This window comes from Coregonus clupeaformis, chromosome 33 (genome assembly GCF_020615455.1).
Source record: "Coregonus clupeaformis isolate EN_2021a chromosome 33, ASM2061545v1, whole genome shotgun sequence".
Taxonomy (NCBI): domain Eukaryota; kingdom Metazoa; phylum Chordata; class Actinopteri; order Salmoniformes; family Salmonidae; genus Coregonus; species Coregonus clupeaformis.
The window spans coordinates 21,713,642-21,729,923 of NC_059224.1; the positions used below are offsets into that span (position 1 = coordinate 21,713,642).

At 43.9% G+C, this 16,282-nt stretch overlaps 1 protein-coding gene across 2 annotated transcripts in view; it reads left to right on the forward strand.

Moving 5' to 3' along the window:
- mthfd1l (methylenetetrahydrofolate dehydrogenase (NADP+ dependent) 1 like) overlaps positions 1-16,282 on the forward strand; it is a 75,776-nt gene that overhangs the window by 36,446 nt on the left and 23,048 nt on the right. For both annotated transcript variants that reach the window (XM_041860341.2, XM_041860343.2), the window contains exons 19-21: positions 1,013-1,124; positions 14,881-15,020; positions 16,035-16,076. In XM_041860341.2, coding sequence (XP_041716275.2) covers positions 1,013-1,124; positions 14,881-15,020; positions 16,035-16,076 — 294 coding nt within the window. The remainder of the gene's footprint in view (positions 1-1,012; positions 1,125-14,880; positions 15,021-16,034; positions 16,077-16,282) is intronic.

The following is a 16,282-nucleotide window of genomic DNA, read 5'->3' on the forward strand; positions in this document are numbered from 1 at the left end:
GATGGTGTAGTGTTTGAAGAGAGAGAGGTGTGAAAAAGGGAAATGATGAAACGATCTCCTTCCTGTGTTTATCTCCATCCCTTCTCCCTGGGTGTGTTTAATCCTCTCTTCCTATCGTTTATTTTCAACCGAATGGAGAACTGACACAATTGCCTTTTTATTTTATTAATTTCCCGTTTCATTTGTGAGAGCCGGTGGTTTCATTTCCTGAATGTGTTTCCGGGGGGTGGAATGACGCAACACCCAATCAGGCTCCAATCAGAGTTCAGGGGTTGTCATCACACACAGAGATTCACCTTTTATGTGACGTATGCTAGCTTTCCTACAGGGTCAGAGACAGGGCACACAATGGAAAGGGTGGTAACAGCAACAGGATACCTATTCAAATGGGCATTTTTAATCTACTGATTTATCTCTCTATTTTCTATTTTTCTCTTTCTCTCAATACAATCACACACTCATTCTCTCCCTCTGTGCTCTTTTCTCCCTCTCCGATTTAAGTAAATGCTTTATAAAGCATGTGTCAGAGGCTCATTAAACAAGTGATTTTAGTGCTCTGTGATACTGCCCTGTCACACGACAAAACAATGGCTAAAGCGTTTCTACTCTCACCTTCCAGTTTTCCTATTCTCTGAGTTTCCCCCTCACCCAGCTTTTCCCCTCTCCCAGACTTTCCTCAGAGTATTTCGAGTGAGGTGTTAGCAATTCTCTTCCTCGGAAGTTGTATTTGACCTTGTATACTGTTATAGAAATAGTCCAATGGCTGAAGGGGTTTGCTCGGTGTATTAATACTGGCACTTTGCACTACTAGTGCCTCCCAGCTCTTAACCTGCAGCTGCTGTGTAGACAAATAATGTTTAGACAAATATGCAGTCCTGAAACTCAATGATGTAGTTTTAGAATGCAAATTAGTGTAGAGGTACAGCTTACATTTTTGTTTGTTTGTGCTGGGTTTGATAGTAAGTTACTTTTTTTTATATATATACAAAATTGTGCCCTTCTGTGGTTCTAGGGTTCTCCAGTGTTTGTCCACGCGGGGCCGTTTGCCAACATCGCCCATGGCAACTCCTCGGTGCTGGCAGACAAGCTTGCACTGAAGCTGGTCGGAGAGGAAGGTTTTGTAGGTAAGTGTCCTCAGTGCACACTCTTAGAAGAAAAGGAGCCTCAAGGAACCTTTTGGTGCTCAAAATGATTGCTACTGTTTGGGAACCCTTTCAGTTCATTTGTAAAGGTTCAAACAATCAATCAATCAATTTTATTTTATATAGCCCTTCTTACATCAGCTAATATCTCGAAGTGCTGTACAGAAACCCAGCCTAAAACCCCAAACAGCTAGTAATGCAGGTGTAGAAGCACGGTGGCTAGGAAAAACTCCCTAGAAAGGCGAAAGCCTAGGAAGAAACCTAGAGAGGAACCAGGCTATGAGGGGTGGCCAGTCCTCTTCTGGCTGTGCCGGGTGGAGATTATAACAGAACCATGCCAAGATGTTCAAAAATGTTCATAAGTGACAAGCATGGTCAAATAATAATCAGGAATAAATCTGTTGGCTTTTCATAGCCGATCATTAAGAGTTGAAAACAGCAGGTCTGGGACAGGTAGGGGTTCCATAACCGCAGGCAGAACAGTTGAAACTGGAATAGCAGCAAGGCCAGGCGGACTGGGGACAGCAAGGAGTCACCACGGACGGTAGTCCCGACGTATGGTCCTAGGGCTCAGGTCTCTCAGTTGGCTTTTCATAGCCGATCATTAAAGAGTTGAAAACAGCAGGTCTGGGACAGGTAGGGGTTTCGTGAGCCGCAGGCAGAACAGTTGAAACTGGAATAGCAGCAAGGCCAGGCGGACTGGGGACAGCAAGGTGTCATCATGCCCGGTAGTCCTGACGTATGGTCCTAGGGCTCAGGTTCTCAGAGAGAAAGAGAGAACGAGAGAATTAGAGAGAGCATACTTAAATTCACACAGGACACTGGATAAGACAGGAGAAGTACTCCAGGTATAACCAACTAACCCCAGCCCCCGACACATAAACTACTGCAGCATAAATACTGGAGGCTGAGACAGGAGCGGTCCGAGACACTGTGGCCCCATCCGAAGAAACCCCGGACAGGGCCAAACAGGAAGGATATAACCCCACCCACTCCGCCAAAGCACAGCCCCCCGCACCACTAGAGGGATATCCCCAACCACCAACTTACAATCCTGAGACAAGGCCGAGTATAGCCCACAGAGGTCTCCACCACAGCACAAACCAAGGGGGGGGCGCCAACCCAGACAGGAAGATCACGTCAGTAACTCAACCCACTCAAGTGACGCACCCCTCCCAGGGACGGCATGAAAGAGCACCAGCAAGCCAGTGACTCAGCCCCTGCAACAGGGTTAGAGGCAGAGAACCCCAGTGGAGAGGGGAACCGGCCCGGCAGAGACAGCAAGGGCTGTTCGTTGCTCCAGCCTTTCCGTTCACCTTCACACTCCTGGGCCAGACTACACTCAATCATATGACCTACTGAAGAGATAAGTCTTCAGTAAAGACTTAAAGGTTGAGACCGAGTCTGCGTCTCTCACATGGGTAGGCAGACTGTTCCATAACCTTTATTGACTAGAGCCTGACCGATATGGGATTTTTGGGTCCGATATGATATCGATTTTAGGGAGGCAAAAGTCACTGATTACCGATATATCTGCCGATATTGTGTTTTAGAGGTGGAATGAAAAACTGACCTTTTTGTGCACACGTTGTGCTGTAAAGGATGAACAGGTACTCTAAATTATGATTTCTTAACAAAATATTAAATTTTACATTATTTAAGGACATTTTATTTGTGGTTTACAGGATATCCACCAAAAAGCAACTACAATGAGTGAACAAAACATTATGAACACCGGCTCTTTCCATGATAGACTGACCAGGTGAAAGCTATGATCCCTTATTGATGTCACTTTTTAAATCCACTTCAATCAGTGTAGATGAAGTGGCGCAGTGGTCTAAGGCACTGCATCGCAGTGCTAGCTGTGCCACTAGAGATCCTGGTTCGAATCCAGGCTCTGTCGTGGCCGGCCGCGACCGGGAGATCCATGGGGCGGCGCACGATTGGCGCAGCGTCGTCCAGGGTAGGGGAGGGAATGGCCGGCAGGGATGTAGCTCAGTTGGTAGAGCATGGCGTTTGCAACGCCAGGGTTGTGAGTTCGATTCCCACGGGGGGCCAGTATGAAAAATTTAAAAAAAGTATGTATGCACTCACTAACTTTAAGTCGCTCTGGATAAGAGCGGCTAAATGACTAAAATGTAAAAATGTAAATGAAGGAGAGGAGACAGGATAAAGAAGGATTTTTAAGCCTTGCGACAATTGTGTGCCATTCAGAGGGTGAATGGGCAAGACAAAAGATTTAAGTGCCTTTGAACGGGGTATGGTAGTAGGTGCCAGGCACACTGGTTTGTGTCAAGAACTGCAAACGCTGCTGGGTTTTTCACACTTAACAGTGTCCCTTAAAGGTGTTCCTAATGTTTTGTATACTCAGTGTATATCCTCTAAATAAGACAGTAAATACAAAACTTGTTTACGTTCTTAGGTACGACTTAAAGATGTGTCTATCTATGGCAGTGGATTAGAAGTATGCAAAAGTGTTTGTGCTAAACCACCAGAAGGGGTGGCTGGCTGAATGAATTAAACTTAGTCTCAAAGTAAATCGGAAACCGCAGTGTTCACAAATAAGCATTGAAATGCAGTAACATGTCGTTCGTCATGTCACCACTATGTGTCAGCGTTAGCATTTGTCTTGAGTAGATTTACTAGTGTTTACAACAGTCAAAGGTCATGTAAACAAACACTTTATGGCAACCTATGACAAGCTAGCTGTTCATTATAAAAAGGTTTTCTTAGAGAAACCATACAGTGCCTTCAGAAAGTATTCATACCCCATAATGTCAAAGTGGAATTATGTTTTTGAAATTTTTACAAATTAATAAAAAAATGAAAAGTTGAAATGTCTTGAGTCAATAAGTTTTCAACCCCTTTGCTATGGCAAGGAGTTTATAGGAGTGATTAAGTCACAATAAGTTGCATGGGTAAAAATAAAAAAAAGCAGACATTCAATATCCCTTTGAGCATGGAGAAGTTATTAATTACACTTTGGATGGTGTATCAATACACCCAGTCACTACAAAGATACAGGCGTCCGTCCTAACTCCATTGCCGGAGAGGAAGGAAACCGCTCAGGGATTTCACAATGGTGGCCAATGGTGACTTTAAAACAGAGTTTAAAGGCTGTGATTGAAGAAAACTGAGGATGGATCAACAACATTGAAGTTACTCCACAATACTAACCTATTTGACAGAGTGAAAATAAGGAAGCCTGTACAGAATAAAAATATTCCAAAACATGCATCCTGTTTGCAATAAGGCACTAAAGTAATAGTGCAAAGATTATCGCAAAGCAATCAACTTTTTGCCCTGAATACAAAGTGTTATGTATTGGATTTGCCCCAAACAACACATTGCTGAGTACCACTATACATATTTCCAAGCATAGTGGTGGCTGCATCATGTTATGGGTATGCTTGTAATCATTAAGGACTGAGGAGTTTTTCAGGATTAAAAAAGCACAAGTGAAAACCTGGTTCAGTCTGCTTTCCACCAGACACTGGGAGATGAATTCACCTTTCAGCAGGACAATAACCTAAAACACAAGGCCAAATCTATGCTGGAGTTGCTTACCAAGAAGAGAGTGAATGTTCCTGAGTGGCCGAGTTACAGTTTTGACTTACATCTGCTTGAAAATCTATGGCAAGACCTGAAAATGGTTGTCTAGCAATGATCAACAACCAATTTGACAGAGCTTGAAGAATTTTGGGGAAAAAGAATGGCCAAATGTTGCGCAATCCAGGTGTGGATAGCTCTTAGAGACTTACCCAGAAAGACTCACAGCTGTAATCGCTGCGAAAGGTGATTCTAACATCTATTGACTCAGGGGGTTGAATACTTATCTAATCAAGATACAGTATATTAGTGTTTTTATTTTTCATAAATGTTTCACAAATGGTAGAATTTTTCTTCCACTTTGACATTTGAGTATCTTGTGTAGATCGCTGACAAAAAAATGCAATTAATTCAATTTTAATCCCACTGTGTAACACAACAAAATGTGGAAAATGTAAGGGTTGTGAATACTTTCTGAAGGCACTGTATGTACATTACTCTGTTATTCAATACAAACTGTATTGGCTATACATTTCAACTGCAAATGGCATGCACTGATGACTGAAAACGTTTATGCAGACATGCTTGCCTCACTGGTTTTAGTCACACGGTCTAATTTAGCTAGCCAGCTAACCGTTAGCTACTTATCTCATCATGAATGCAAGCACATGGCCTGAATGATAGATATGTGCCAACTGACTTGCTTTTTGCAGATTGTATATTTTGGAAAACTAACTAAATAAGCCCACTAGCTAACATAATAGGCCCAGACAGTAACAGTGTTATTTTTGTATCAAGGATGAATGTTCATTTTGGCGCCAGTCCAGTGTTAGTACATAAGTAGCACAGATTGCTTGCTTGCTTGCTAGCTAGCTAGCTAGCTAGCTAGCTAAGCTTACTACCTTGCTGGCTAGCTGGCCAGCTAACGCTAACTAAGTGAGAATGTGATGAGGACAGGGCTGCTCGCTTGGTGAAGTGTACTTTTGATTATTTACTTATTCAAATACGCTGGCTGTGCCAAGCTACTCACCGTCAAACCACCATGCCTACCATCTCACGTTGTGACCTAGGGCTGAATGATGTTCAATGAGCAGCTCGTAGAGCGCCTTCTTCAGGCATACATTTTTTTTTTGCAAATGAGCAGACGTATTTGTTTCTTCTATGTCAATAATATCGGCGCTTTATCTGTGGAATAAATACAGATACAAATATATACAGTGGTGTGAAAAAGTGTTTGCCCCCTTCCTGATTTCTTATTTGTTTGCATGTTTGTCACACTTAAATGTTTCAGATCATCAAACACATTTTTATATTAGTCAAAGATAACACAAGGAAACACAAAATGCAGTTTTGAAATGAAGGTTGTTATTATTAAGGGAGAACAAAATCCAAACCCACATGGCCCTGTGTGAAAAAGTGATTGCCCCCTACAACCTAATAACTGGTTGGGCCACCCTTAGCAGCAACAACTGCAATCAAGCGATTGCGATAACTTGCAATGAGTCTTTTACAGCGCTGTGGAGGAATTTTGGCCCACTCATCTTTGCAGAATTGTTGTAATTCAGCCACATTGGAGGGTTTTCGAGCATGAACTGCCTTTTTAAGGTCATGCCACAGCATCTCAATAGGATTCAGGTCAGGACTTTGACTAGGCCACTCCAAAGTGTTAATTTTGTTTTTCTTCAGCCATTCAGAGGTGGACTTGCTGGTGTGTTTTGGATCATTGTCCTGCTGCAGAACCCAAGTTCGCTTCAGCTTGAGGTCACGAACAGATGGCCGGACATTCTCCTTCAGGATTTTTTGGTAGACAGCAGAATTCATGGTTCCATTTATCACAGCAAGTCTTCCAGGTCCTGAAGCAGCAAAACAGGCCCAGACCATCACACTACCACCACCATATTTTACTGTTGGTATGATGTTATTTTTCTGAAATGCGGTGTTACTTTTACGCCAGATGTAATGGGACACACACCTTCCAAAAAGTTCAACTTTTGTCTCGTCAGTCCACAGAGTATTTTCCCAAAGGTCTTGGGGATCATTAAGATGTTTTCTGGCAAAAAATTAGACGAGCCTTAATGTTCTTTTTGCTCAGCAGTGGTTTTCGTCTTGGAACTCTGCCATGCAGGCCATTTTTGCCCAGTCTCTTTCTTATGGTGGAGTCATGAACACTGACCTTAACTGAGGCAAGTGAGGCCTGCAGCTCTTTGGATGTTGTTGTGGGGTCTTTTGTGACCTCTTGGATGAGTCGTCGCTGCGCTCTTGGGGTAATTTTGGTCGGCCGGCCACTCCTGGGAAGGTTCACCACTGTTCCATGTTTTCGCCATTTGTGGATAATGGCTCTCACTGTGGTTCGCTGGAGTCCCAAAGCTTTAGAAATGGCTTTATAACCTTTTCCAGACTGATGGATCTCAATTACTTTCTTTCTCATTTGTTCCTGAATTTCTTTGGATCTCGGCATGATGTCTAGCTTTTGAGGATCTTTTGGTCTACTTCACTTTGTCAGGCAGGTCTTATTTAAGTGATTCCTTGATTGAGAACAGGTGTGGCAGTAATCAGGCCTGGGTGTGGCTAGAGGAATTGAACTCAGGTGTGATAAACCACAGTTGAGTTGTGTTATAACAGGGGGGGCAAACACTTTCACACAGGGCCATGTGGGTTTGGATTTTGTTTTCCCTTAAAAATAACAACCTTCATTTCAAAACTACATTTTGTGTTTACTTGTTATCTTTGACTAATATTTCAATTTGTTTGATGATCTGAAACATTTAAGTGTGACAAACATGCAAACAAATAAGAAATCAGGAAGGGGCAAACACTTTTTCACACCACTGTGTGTGTGTGTGTATATATACAGTGGGGAGAACAAGTATTTGATACACTGCCGATTTTGCAGGTTTTCCTACTTACAAAGCATGTAGAGGTCTGTAATTTTTATCATAGGTACACTTCAACTGTGAGAGACGGAATCTAAAACAAAAATCCAGAAAAACACATTGTATGATTTTTAAGTAATTAATTTGCATTTTATTGCATGACATAAGTATTTGATACATCAGAAAAGCAGAACTTAATATTTGGTACAGAAACCTTTGTTTGCAATTACAGAGATCATACGTTTCCTGTAGGTCTTGACCAGGTTTGCACACACTGCAGCAGGGATTTTGGCCCACTCCTCCATACAGAACTTCTCCAGATCCTTCAGGTTTCGGGGCTGTCGCTGGGCAATACAGACTTTCAGCTCCCTCCAAAGATTTTCTATTGGGTTCAGGTCTGGAGACTGACTAGGCCACTCCAGGACCTTGAGATGCTTCTTACGGAGCCACTCCTTAGTTGCCCTGGCTGTGTGTTTCGGGTCGTTGTCATGCTGGAAGACCCAGCCACGACCCATCTTCAATGCTCTTACTGAGGGAAGGAGGTTGTTGGCCAAGATCTCGCGATACATGGCCCCATCCATCCTCCCCTCAATACGGTGCAGTCCTCCTGTCCCCTTTGCAGAAAAGCATCCCCAAAGAATGATGTTTCCACCTCCATGCTTCACGGTTGGGATGGTGTTCTTGGGGTTGTACTCATCCTTCTTCTTCCTCCAAACACGGCGAGTGGGGTTTAGACCAAAAAGCTCTATTTTTGTCTCATCAGACCACATGACCTTCTCCCATTCCTCCTCTGGATCATCCAGATGGTCATTGGCAAACTTCAGACGGGCCTGGGCATGCGCTGGCTTGAGCAGGGGGACCTTGCGTGCGCTGCAGGATTTTAATCCATGACGGCGTAGTGTGTTACTAATGGTTTTCTTTGAGACTGTGGTCCCAGCTCTCTTCAGGTCATTGACCAGGTCCTGCAGTGTAGTTCTGGGCTGATCCCTCACCTTCCTCATGATCAGTGATGCCCCACGAGGTGAGATCTTGCATGGAGCCCCAGACCGAGGGTGATTGACCGTCATCTTGAACTTCTTCCATTTTCTAATAATTGTGCCAACAGTTGTTGCCTTCTCACCAAGCTGCTTGCCAATTGTCCTGTAGCCCATCCCAGCCTTGTGCAGGTCTACAATTTTATCCCTGATGTCCTTACACAGTTCTCTGGTCTTCTTGGCCATTGTGGAGAGGTTGGAGTCTGTTTGATTGAGTGTGTGGACAGGTGTCTTTTATACAGGTAACGAGTTCAAACAGGTGTAGTTAATACAGGTAATGAGTGGAGAACAGGAGGGCTTCTTTAAAAAAAACTAACATGTCTGTGAGAGCCGGAATTCTTACTGGTTGGTAGGTGATCAAATACTTATGTCATGCAATAAAATGCAAATTAATTAATTAAAAATCATACAATTCCATCTCTCACAGTTGAAGTGTACCTATGATAAAAATTACAGACCTCTACATGCTTCGTAAGTAGGAAAACCTGCAAAATCGGCAGTGTATCAAATACTTGTTCTCCCCACTGTATATATATATGTATGTGTATGTATGTTTATTTATGTATGTTTATTTATATATATATATATATATATATATATATATATATTGGTCAACCGATTTATCAGTCGGGCTCTATTATTGACTCTGCAACTGAACACGTGAACAGCAATGACAATTACTCTCACGGGTGGCCAAAAATAACTTTTTGAAAGCCACGCCCCAAATCTTCTGATAGGCTGCCACCGCTAGAAGATATAGCTACAATATATACACTTTACCTCCAGGAACCCTTTGCTACATTGAAAGATGTAAGGTTCCTCCCAGAACCCCTCAACTAACAAAAGGTGCAAATATGAACCCATTGACTAGCAATGGTTCCCTGAGGAACTCCAGGGTTCCTCGAGTCTCCAGGGTTCCCCTTAATTCTAAGAGTGCGATGTGCGAGTAACACACACGGACACAGTAACCAAAAAGATGACAGCCAGCTGTTTTTCAACTGTACAGTCTGGGCGGACGCACACACACACACACACTTTGGCGAGGAATTCAAATCCCTGGTTTCCTGGGAAGGGTGGGTCAAACCAAAAGTTACAAGTCCAGGGTTGAACTTTAGACTAGTTCCTGGCTCCCAGTACCTTTGGCCCACTTACTCCTGAGTCCTGGCTTTAGTCTCTGGCCCTGGTCCTGGCTCGAGCCTCTGGCCCTGGTACAGTATGAAAAATGTATGCACTCACTAACTGTAAGTCACTCTGGATAAGAGCGTCTGCTAAATGACTAAAATGTCAAATGTACTTCAGGGTTGCTGCTTGGAGGAGCCTCCTGCCCTGGTCCTGGCTCAAGCCTCTGGCCCTGGTACCTCAGGGTTGCTGCTTGGAGGAGTCCTTCCCTGGTCCTGGCTCGAGCCTCTTGCCCTGGTCCTGGCTCCAGCCCCTGGTCCTGGCTCTAGCCTTGGTCCTGGCTCGAGCCTCTTGCCCTGGTCCTGGCTCTAGCCTCTAGCCTTGGTCCTGGCTCGAGCCTCTTGCCCTGGTCCTGGCTCTAGCCCCTGGTCCTGGCTCTAGCCTCTAGCCTTGGTCCTGGCTCGAGCCTCTTGCCCTGGTCCTGGCTCTAGTCCCTGGTCCTGGCTCTAGCCTCTAGCCTTGGTCCTGGTACCTCAGGGTTGCTGCTTGGAGGAGTCCACGCTCCAGACCAGGGTTCCGAAGCTTTCTAGGAACTGTGGAAAAGTTACGTTAGAGGAGAAAGCAGATCTGTAATCGTAAGAGCCTGTGGAACGCTTTGGAGTAAATCAGCCTAATCCTATGTCAAAGCATACCTGACTCTTTCCATCTTTCTCTATCCATCCTCCCCTCCCTGTCTTACTCTCCTTCTCTCTTCTCTCGCTCTCTTTTTTCTCTCCATTCTCAGTCTGTCTGTGAAAGAATGAGGGGAATATGTGTTTTTGCCTGTGGACAAAGAGTGGTAGTGAACTGTCTTTTAAGGGCATATCAGGTGTGTTTAGTTCTAGCTAAACCCACAGTACTACTACTTACCACCTAGTTACAGTGTTTATGTGTGTGGCCGCCTTCATGCCCAGGTAGTTACTGTCACTCTACTGACCTGGAGGAATTGTAGGCAACACGCTCCCAGTGTAGAGTTTCACAACACAGTCAGGAGGAGAGAAGTGTGGAAGCGGCCATCTCCTCCCTCCCTCTTTTTCCTGCCTCTCTCTCTCTACCTCTATCTCTCCTGTGTTCGTACTCCCTCTCCTGCTCCCTTCACTCGCCCTCTCTCTCCTGTCTCTGTTTGTTACCGGACTCTCAGGTATGTTAGGAACTCACCCTCTCCTCTGAAGCTCCTCAGACAGCTGTGACACTCCCCCTTTCTCTCTTCCTCTCTTCCTCTCCCCCTCCTGCCCCCCCTCCCTCTTGCCAAGAACAAAACACCAGAATGATGTGGTTATTACTTATTACAGTAAGTTGAAGGTGAAACTGTAGTAATATCCTTCTCACATGTTTTAGTTGTGGTAGTTTTCAAGTCAGTTTCAGCCTTCAGTCTTGTTCTGACTATAGTTTAGATAAGAGAGAAAAATAGAATGCACCCTGAGTGGAGGCTAGTCCCAGACAGACTCCCATTTTGAAATGCATTCCACATGTCAGATTCCTGCTATTCCTGCATCCTTAGTGGTCTGGTCTGGAATGGAGGAGAGGGCACTCAAATAACCTCTAACAACAGGGACACTGGGTTACAAAACACACAGATGAAGGAATGTGGATACACTGAATAACTAGACAGAACCAAACTTGTTGAACTGAACACTAATTTGATCTTTTTTTAAACTATTTTGCACAGACCTCCCAATGACGTTAAGGCATTGGCTAATTCAGGTGAATAACACACATTTAGATTCTAAAGTCAGGATTGGAACCTGAGAGAATAATGGAAAGAATGGAATAAAACTTGTTAGGAATAAGTATTATCAGTGATCATAACTAAAATATGCATTTTCATTCGCATTGGGGGGAAAAACAGGAGTGTTTTTTTGGGGGGGTGGAGAAACTAGCGCTGACCTGGCCTACTTTTCAGGTCTGTGTGCGTGTTTCATCAGGCCTGTGTGTGTGTGTGTGTGTGTGAAACTGGGCTGCTGCTCCAGATCTGTGACTGGTAGTAACCCTGACCAAGCCTCACTACATCCCGCTCTGTCCCCTGTAGCCCCACAGCTTTTCACAACAATCCTCACTGGAAACAATCCTCAATAGTTTGAGGTCACCACACAGACCAGGAAACTCACAGGGGCTTCCTTTAGACATCCTCTGAGTTACCGTGTTGTTGTTTCTGTCTTTCTCTCCCCTACTCGGTGGTGACTGTGTATGTGGTTGTGTCATTGGACATTCACAATTTGTGAAAGGATCGTCATTAATCCACTACCCAGGTTTTAAAATGAAACCAAAATTAGCTTTTTCTCTGGTGATCAATTCAGCTTACCTCTAGTCATTGCCAGGACTTCACAGTAATACCCTGTTGTCACAGCCAGGATAAACACAAAAACAAATTCCTACCCCTGTAGAAATGCAAGAAAGCAGTCTGCTCTCTGTAGGTCACCAAACATCTTGCTAAATCCTTTGGTTAAGATTTGAACATGCGTTGTTGATTTTAACTAATGGAAAGGCCACCAGTTGAAATGCAGAATGTGTTTTTTAGGCCCCAAAAACCACAGCATGTCTCTGACGGATGGCTTAATGACATTGAGGTTGAGCAGAGCGGACTCCCCCCCCAATCCCTCCATCTCTTTCCCTTTCTCTCTCTGTCCGTCTCTCTATCTCTCTCTCTCTCTCTCTCTCCGTTGGTTAGCCGTTTAACAGAGTAGCAGTGATGTAATACACACCTTTAATTTTCTCATGGAAACCCACCACCTTTCTAGAAAATGGTCACCACAACCGAGGGATTGTATTTTATCATTTGTCAGTCTGTAGCATTTGGGGCCAAGAACGCCTCTTCCTGACCACACTCTCAATACACTCATCTCTTCTGTGGTCAAATAGCTTAAATACTCTGTTTTAATCTCTGTTTCTGTTCATTTTCCAATATGCATTTCCAGATGAGTAGAGTTTTATGGATAAACACATTTCATCACTTGTTCAACTCAGTTTATATTGTGGACTGTGAAATTCTGGGCCTAGCTTTTTGGAGTGCTCTGAATAGCTAGAAGGAACAGTATGGTGGCGTGTGTTAGTCAGACATCGTGTGGGACGTTACATGGAGAATCTACACGCTTGACTTCTAACACACACACACACACACACACACACACACACACACACACAATTGCAGGTGATCCCCTAAATTACTGTAGGTCCATTTCCTCCCTATTTATTAAATCCCTTTAATCGACATCCCTTTATTTGGGGTAATCCAGGATTTAACTGGCCTAGGGTTTTCTTGAGTTCAACATGCACGTATGCATGCACTCACATGACACACACACACACACACCTCTGTCAGGAATGCCACCTTTCACCAGTGGAAACAGTAACTTCCCCCCCAACCGCCCAGGGAAGTGGCACAGGAAGCCCACTGAGAGGGGGTGGAGTCTGGGAGGAGCTGGCTGTGTCATGGCCTGGAGGATTCCTGGTGGGGGGCCACAACCTACTGGGGCAGGACCAGTGGACCAGGGGTCCCTACTGGAAACATCCAGGAGTGAGATTCCTGTGTAAACAACAGGATGGAGCAGACACAAGGCTGGTGGGCTTTGTTGTGTTATTAGCCCCGTGCTAGCTCTTTGCAAACAGTTTCAATGTGAAATACGGTACACCTGAAGCAGTTGAAGTGTTAGCCCTGTGCTAGCTCTTTGCTGACAGTTTCAGTGTAAACCTGTAGCTCTAACAGTGTTAGTGGTGTTAGCTGTCATAGCTGTGCCATCTGGTGATTAATATCTCTGGTTGCCTCTGTCTCCATGTGACTCATACAATGGTGGCCCTCCAGGAAGCTGTATCGTAACAGAGCTGTCGTTGCAGGTAGACTATTTGCTTGTGTTAGTGTGTTCAAGAGGCCCAGGGCTGTAGTATCAGAGGCCCTGGACCCTTTACAGACCTCCAACTGAACCAGCCATTCACTCCAGCTTTACTCCCACAGAGATAGGAGAGATGGGGAGAGGTAGAAAGAGAGATCATAACAAATCAAATTTTATTTGTCACATGCACCGAATACAACAGGTGTAGTAGACCTTACCGTGAAATGCTTACTTACAAGCCCTTAACCAACAATGCAGTACAATAAATAGTTACGAAAATATTTACTAAATAAACTAAAGTTTAAAAAAAGAAGAAAAAATTAACAGAATAAAATAACAATAATGAGGCTATATACAGGGGGTACCGGTACCGAGTCAATGTGCGGGGGTACAGGTTAGTCGAGGTAATTTGTACATAGTTTTTGTAGGTAGGGGTAAAGTGAGTATGCATAGATAATAAACAGCGAGTAGCAGCAGTGTAAAAACAAAGGGGGGTCAATGTAAATAGTCCGGGTGGCAATTTGATTAATTGTTCAGCAGTCTTATGGCTTGGGGGTAGAAGCTGTTAAGGAGCCTTTTGGACCTAGACTTGGCACTCCGGTACCGCTTGCCATGCGGTAGCAGAGAACAGTCTATGACTTGGGTGACTGAAGTCTTTGACAATTTTTTGGGCCTTCCGCTGACACCGCCTAGTATATAGGTTCTGGATGGCAGGAAGCTTGGCCCCAGTGATGTACTGGGCCGTACACACTACCCCCTGTAGCGCCTTACAGTCAGATGCCGAGCAGTTGCCATACCAGGCGGTGATGCAACTAGTCAGGATGCTCTCGATGGTGCTGCTGTAGAACATTTTGAGGATCTGGGGACCCATGCCAAATCTTTTCAGTCTCCTGAGGGGGAAAAGGTGTTGTCGTGCCCTCTTCATGACTGTCTTGGTGTGTTTGGACCATGATAGTTTGTTGGTGATGTGGACACCAAGGAACTTGAAACTCTCGACCCGCTCTACTACAGGCCCGTCGATGTTAATCGGGGCCTGTTCGGCCCTCCTTTTCCTGTAGTCCACGATCAGCTCCTTTTGCTGGCTTGTGTCTTCGGTGCAGTGCTCTTTGAAGATGTATGCGACTAAGCTGAGGACTTGGTCATGTGTAATGTCCATGTAGAACTAAGTTACATAAAGTGAAAACAAACACAGGGCTAGAGGGATGGATCTGATCTGCCTATACTCTGGACTTATCTCACTTCCCATCTATAACTCTGGTGTTGACTCCTGACCCCTTCTCACCTCTCCTCTCTACAGTGACTGAGGCTGGTTTCGGGGCAGACATCGGGATGGAGAAGTTCTTCAACATCAAGTGCAGGGCCTCGGGGCTGAGGCCCAACGTGGTCGTCCTGGTCGCCACGGTCAGAGCATTGAAAATGCATGGAGGCGGTCCCAATGTGAGTCAACCATCCGTTCTATCAGTTGTGTAAATGTACTTAAGTAAAAATACTTTAAAGTACTACTTAAGTCTCTTTTGGGGTGTCTGTACTTTACTATTATATTTACTTTACTATTATACTATTATATCGCTACATTCCTAAAGAAAATAATGTACTTTTTACTCCATGCGTTTTCCCTGACACCCAAAAGTAATTGTTACATTTGAATGCTTAGCAGGACATGAAAATGGTCCAATTAACGCACTTATCAAGAGTACATCCCTACAGACTGATCCGGTGGTCTCACTAAACACTGATGCTTCATTTGTAAATTATGTCTGTTGGAGTTATATATTTGCTTAATATAAGGAATTTGAAATTATTCATACTTTTACTTTTACCTTTAATACTTAAGTATATATTAGCAATTACATTTACTTTTTATACTTAAGTATATTTAAAACCACATACTTTTAGACTTTTACTCAAGTAGTATTTTACTGGGTGACTTTTACTTTAGTCATTTTCTATTATGGTATCTTTACTTTTACTCAAGTATGACAATTTAGTACTTTTTCCACCACTGCGTTCTATAATGCTAATCTAGCGAGAGCCTGTACTATACTTTATTGTTCTCTACTCTACTGTATAGGACTAACCTTATAGGATCTCTGCAATTCTAAGATACAGCGGTTACCATGTACCCATATCAGGAAATGGCCCACTGTTGTAAATGTCTAAGGACGAGAAATTCTGTGATTGTAGTGCTCTGGCTTATGTTTTCATGCCATATCCATAAACTCAGATTTGCGTGCTGCATACCTCTCTGGAATAAATGTTTATAGCTTGTATTAGATAACCCTAGTCCAAGAATTACTTATCTGCACTAGCACCTGGACCGTTCATATCAGTTTCCTGGTATTTACTGTACCCGAGTTGACCATTATACGCAAAACTGACTGAAATACAGAATATGATGGTGTTGATATATTGCATGTTTGAATATGTGCTAATATTACTGTGTTCCTGCAGGTCTCAGCTGGCTCACCTCTACCAAGAGAGTACATAGACGAGGTAAGAGATTGGAGAGAGAGCGCTTTACTTGGTTTAAAACAGGGTAGTACAACTTTTTTGTTGTCAGTGGCAATGCGAGCTTATTAAGAGTTGACTCTTGTTCCCCCAGTTCAAAAGAGGTACCAGTGAAAAAGTATGAACCAAAGTCAGCAGAAAGCCTGAAAGAGCTGGGAGTTGAGCCTAATGTCCTCCTGACCAACATTTGA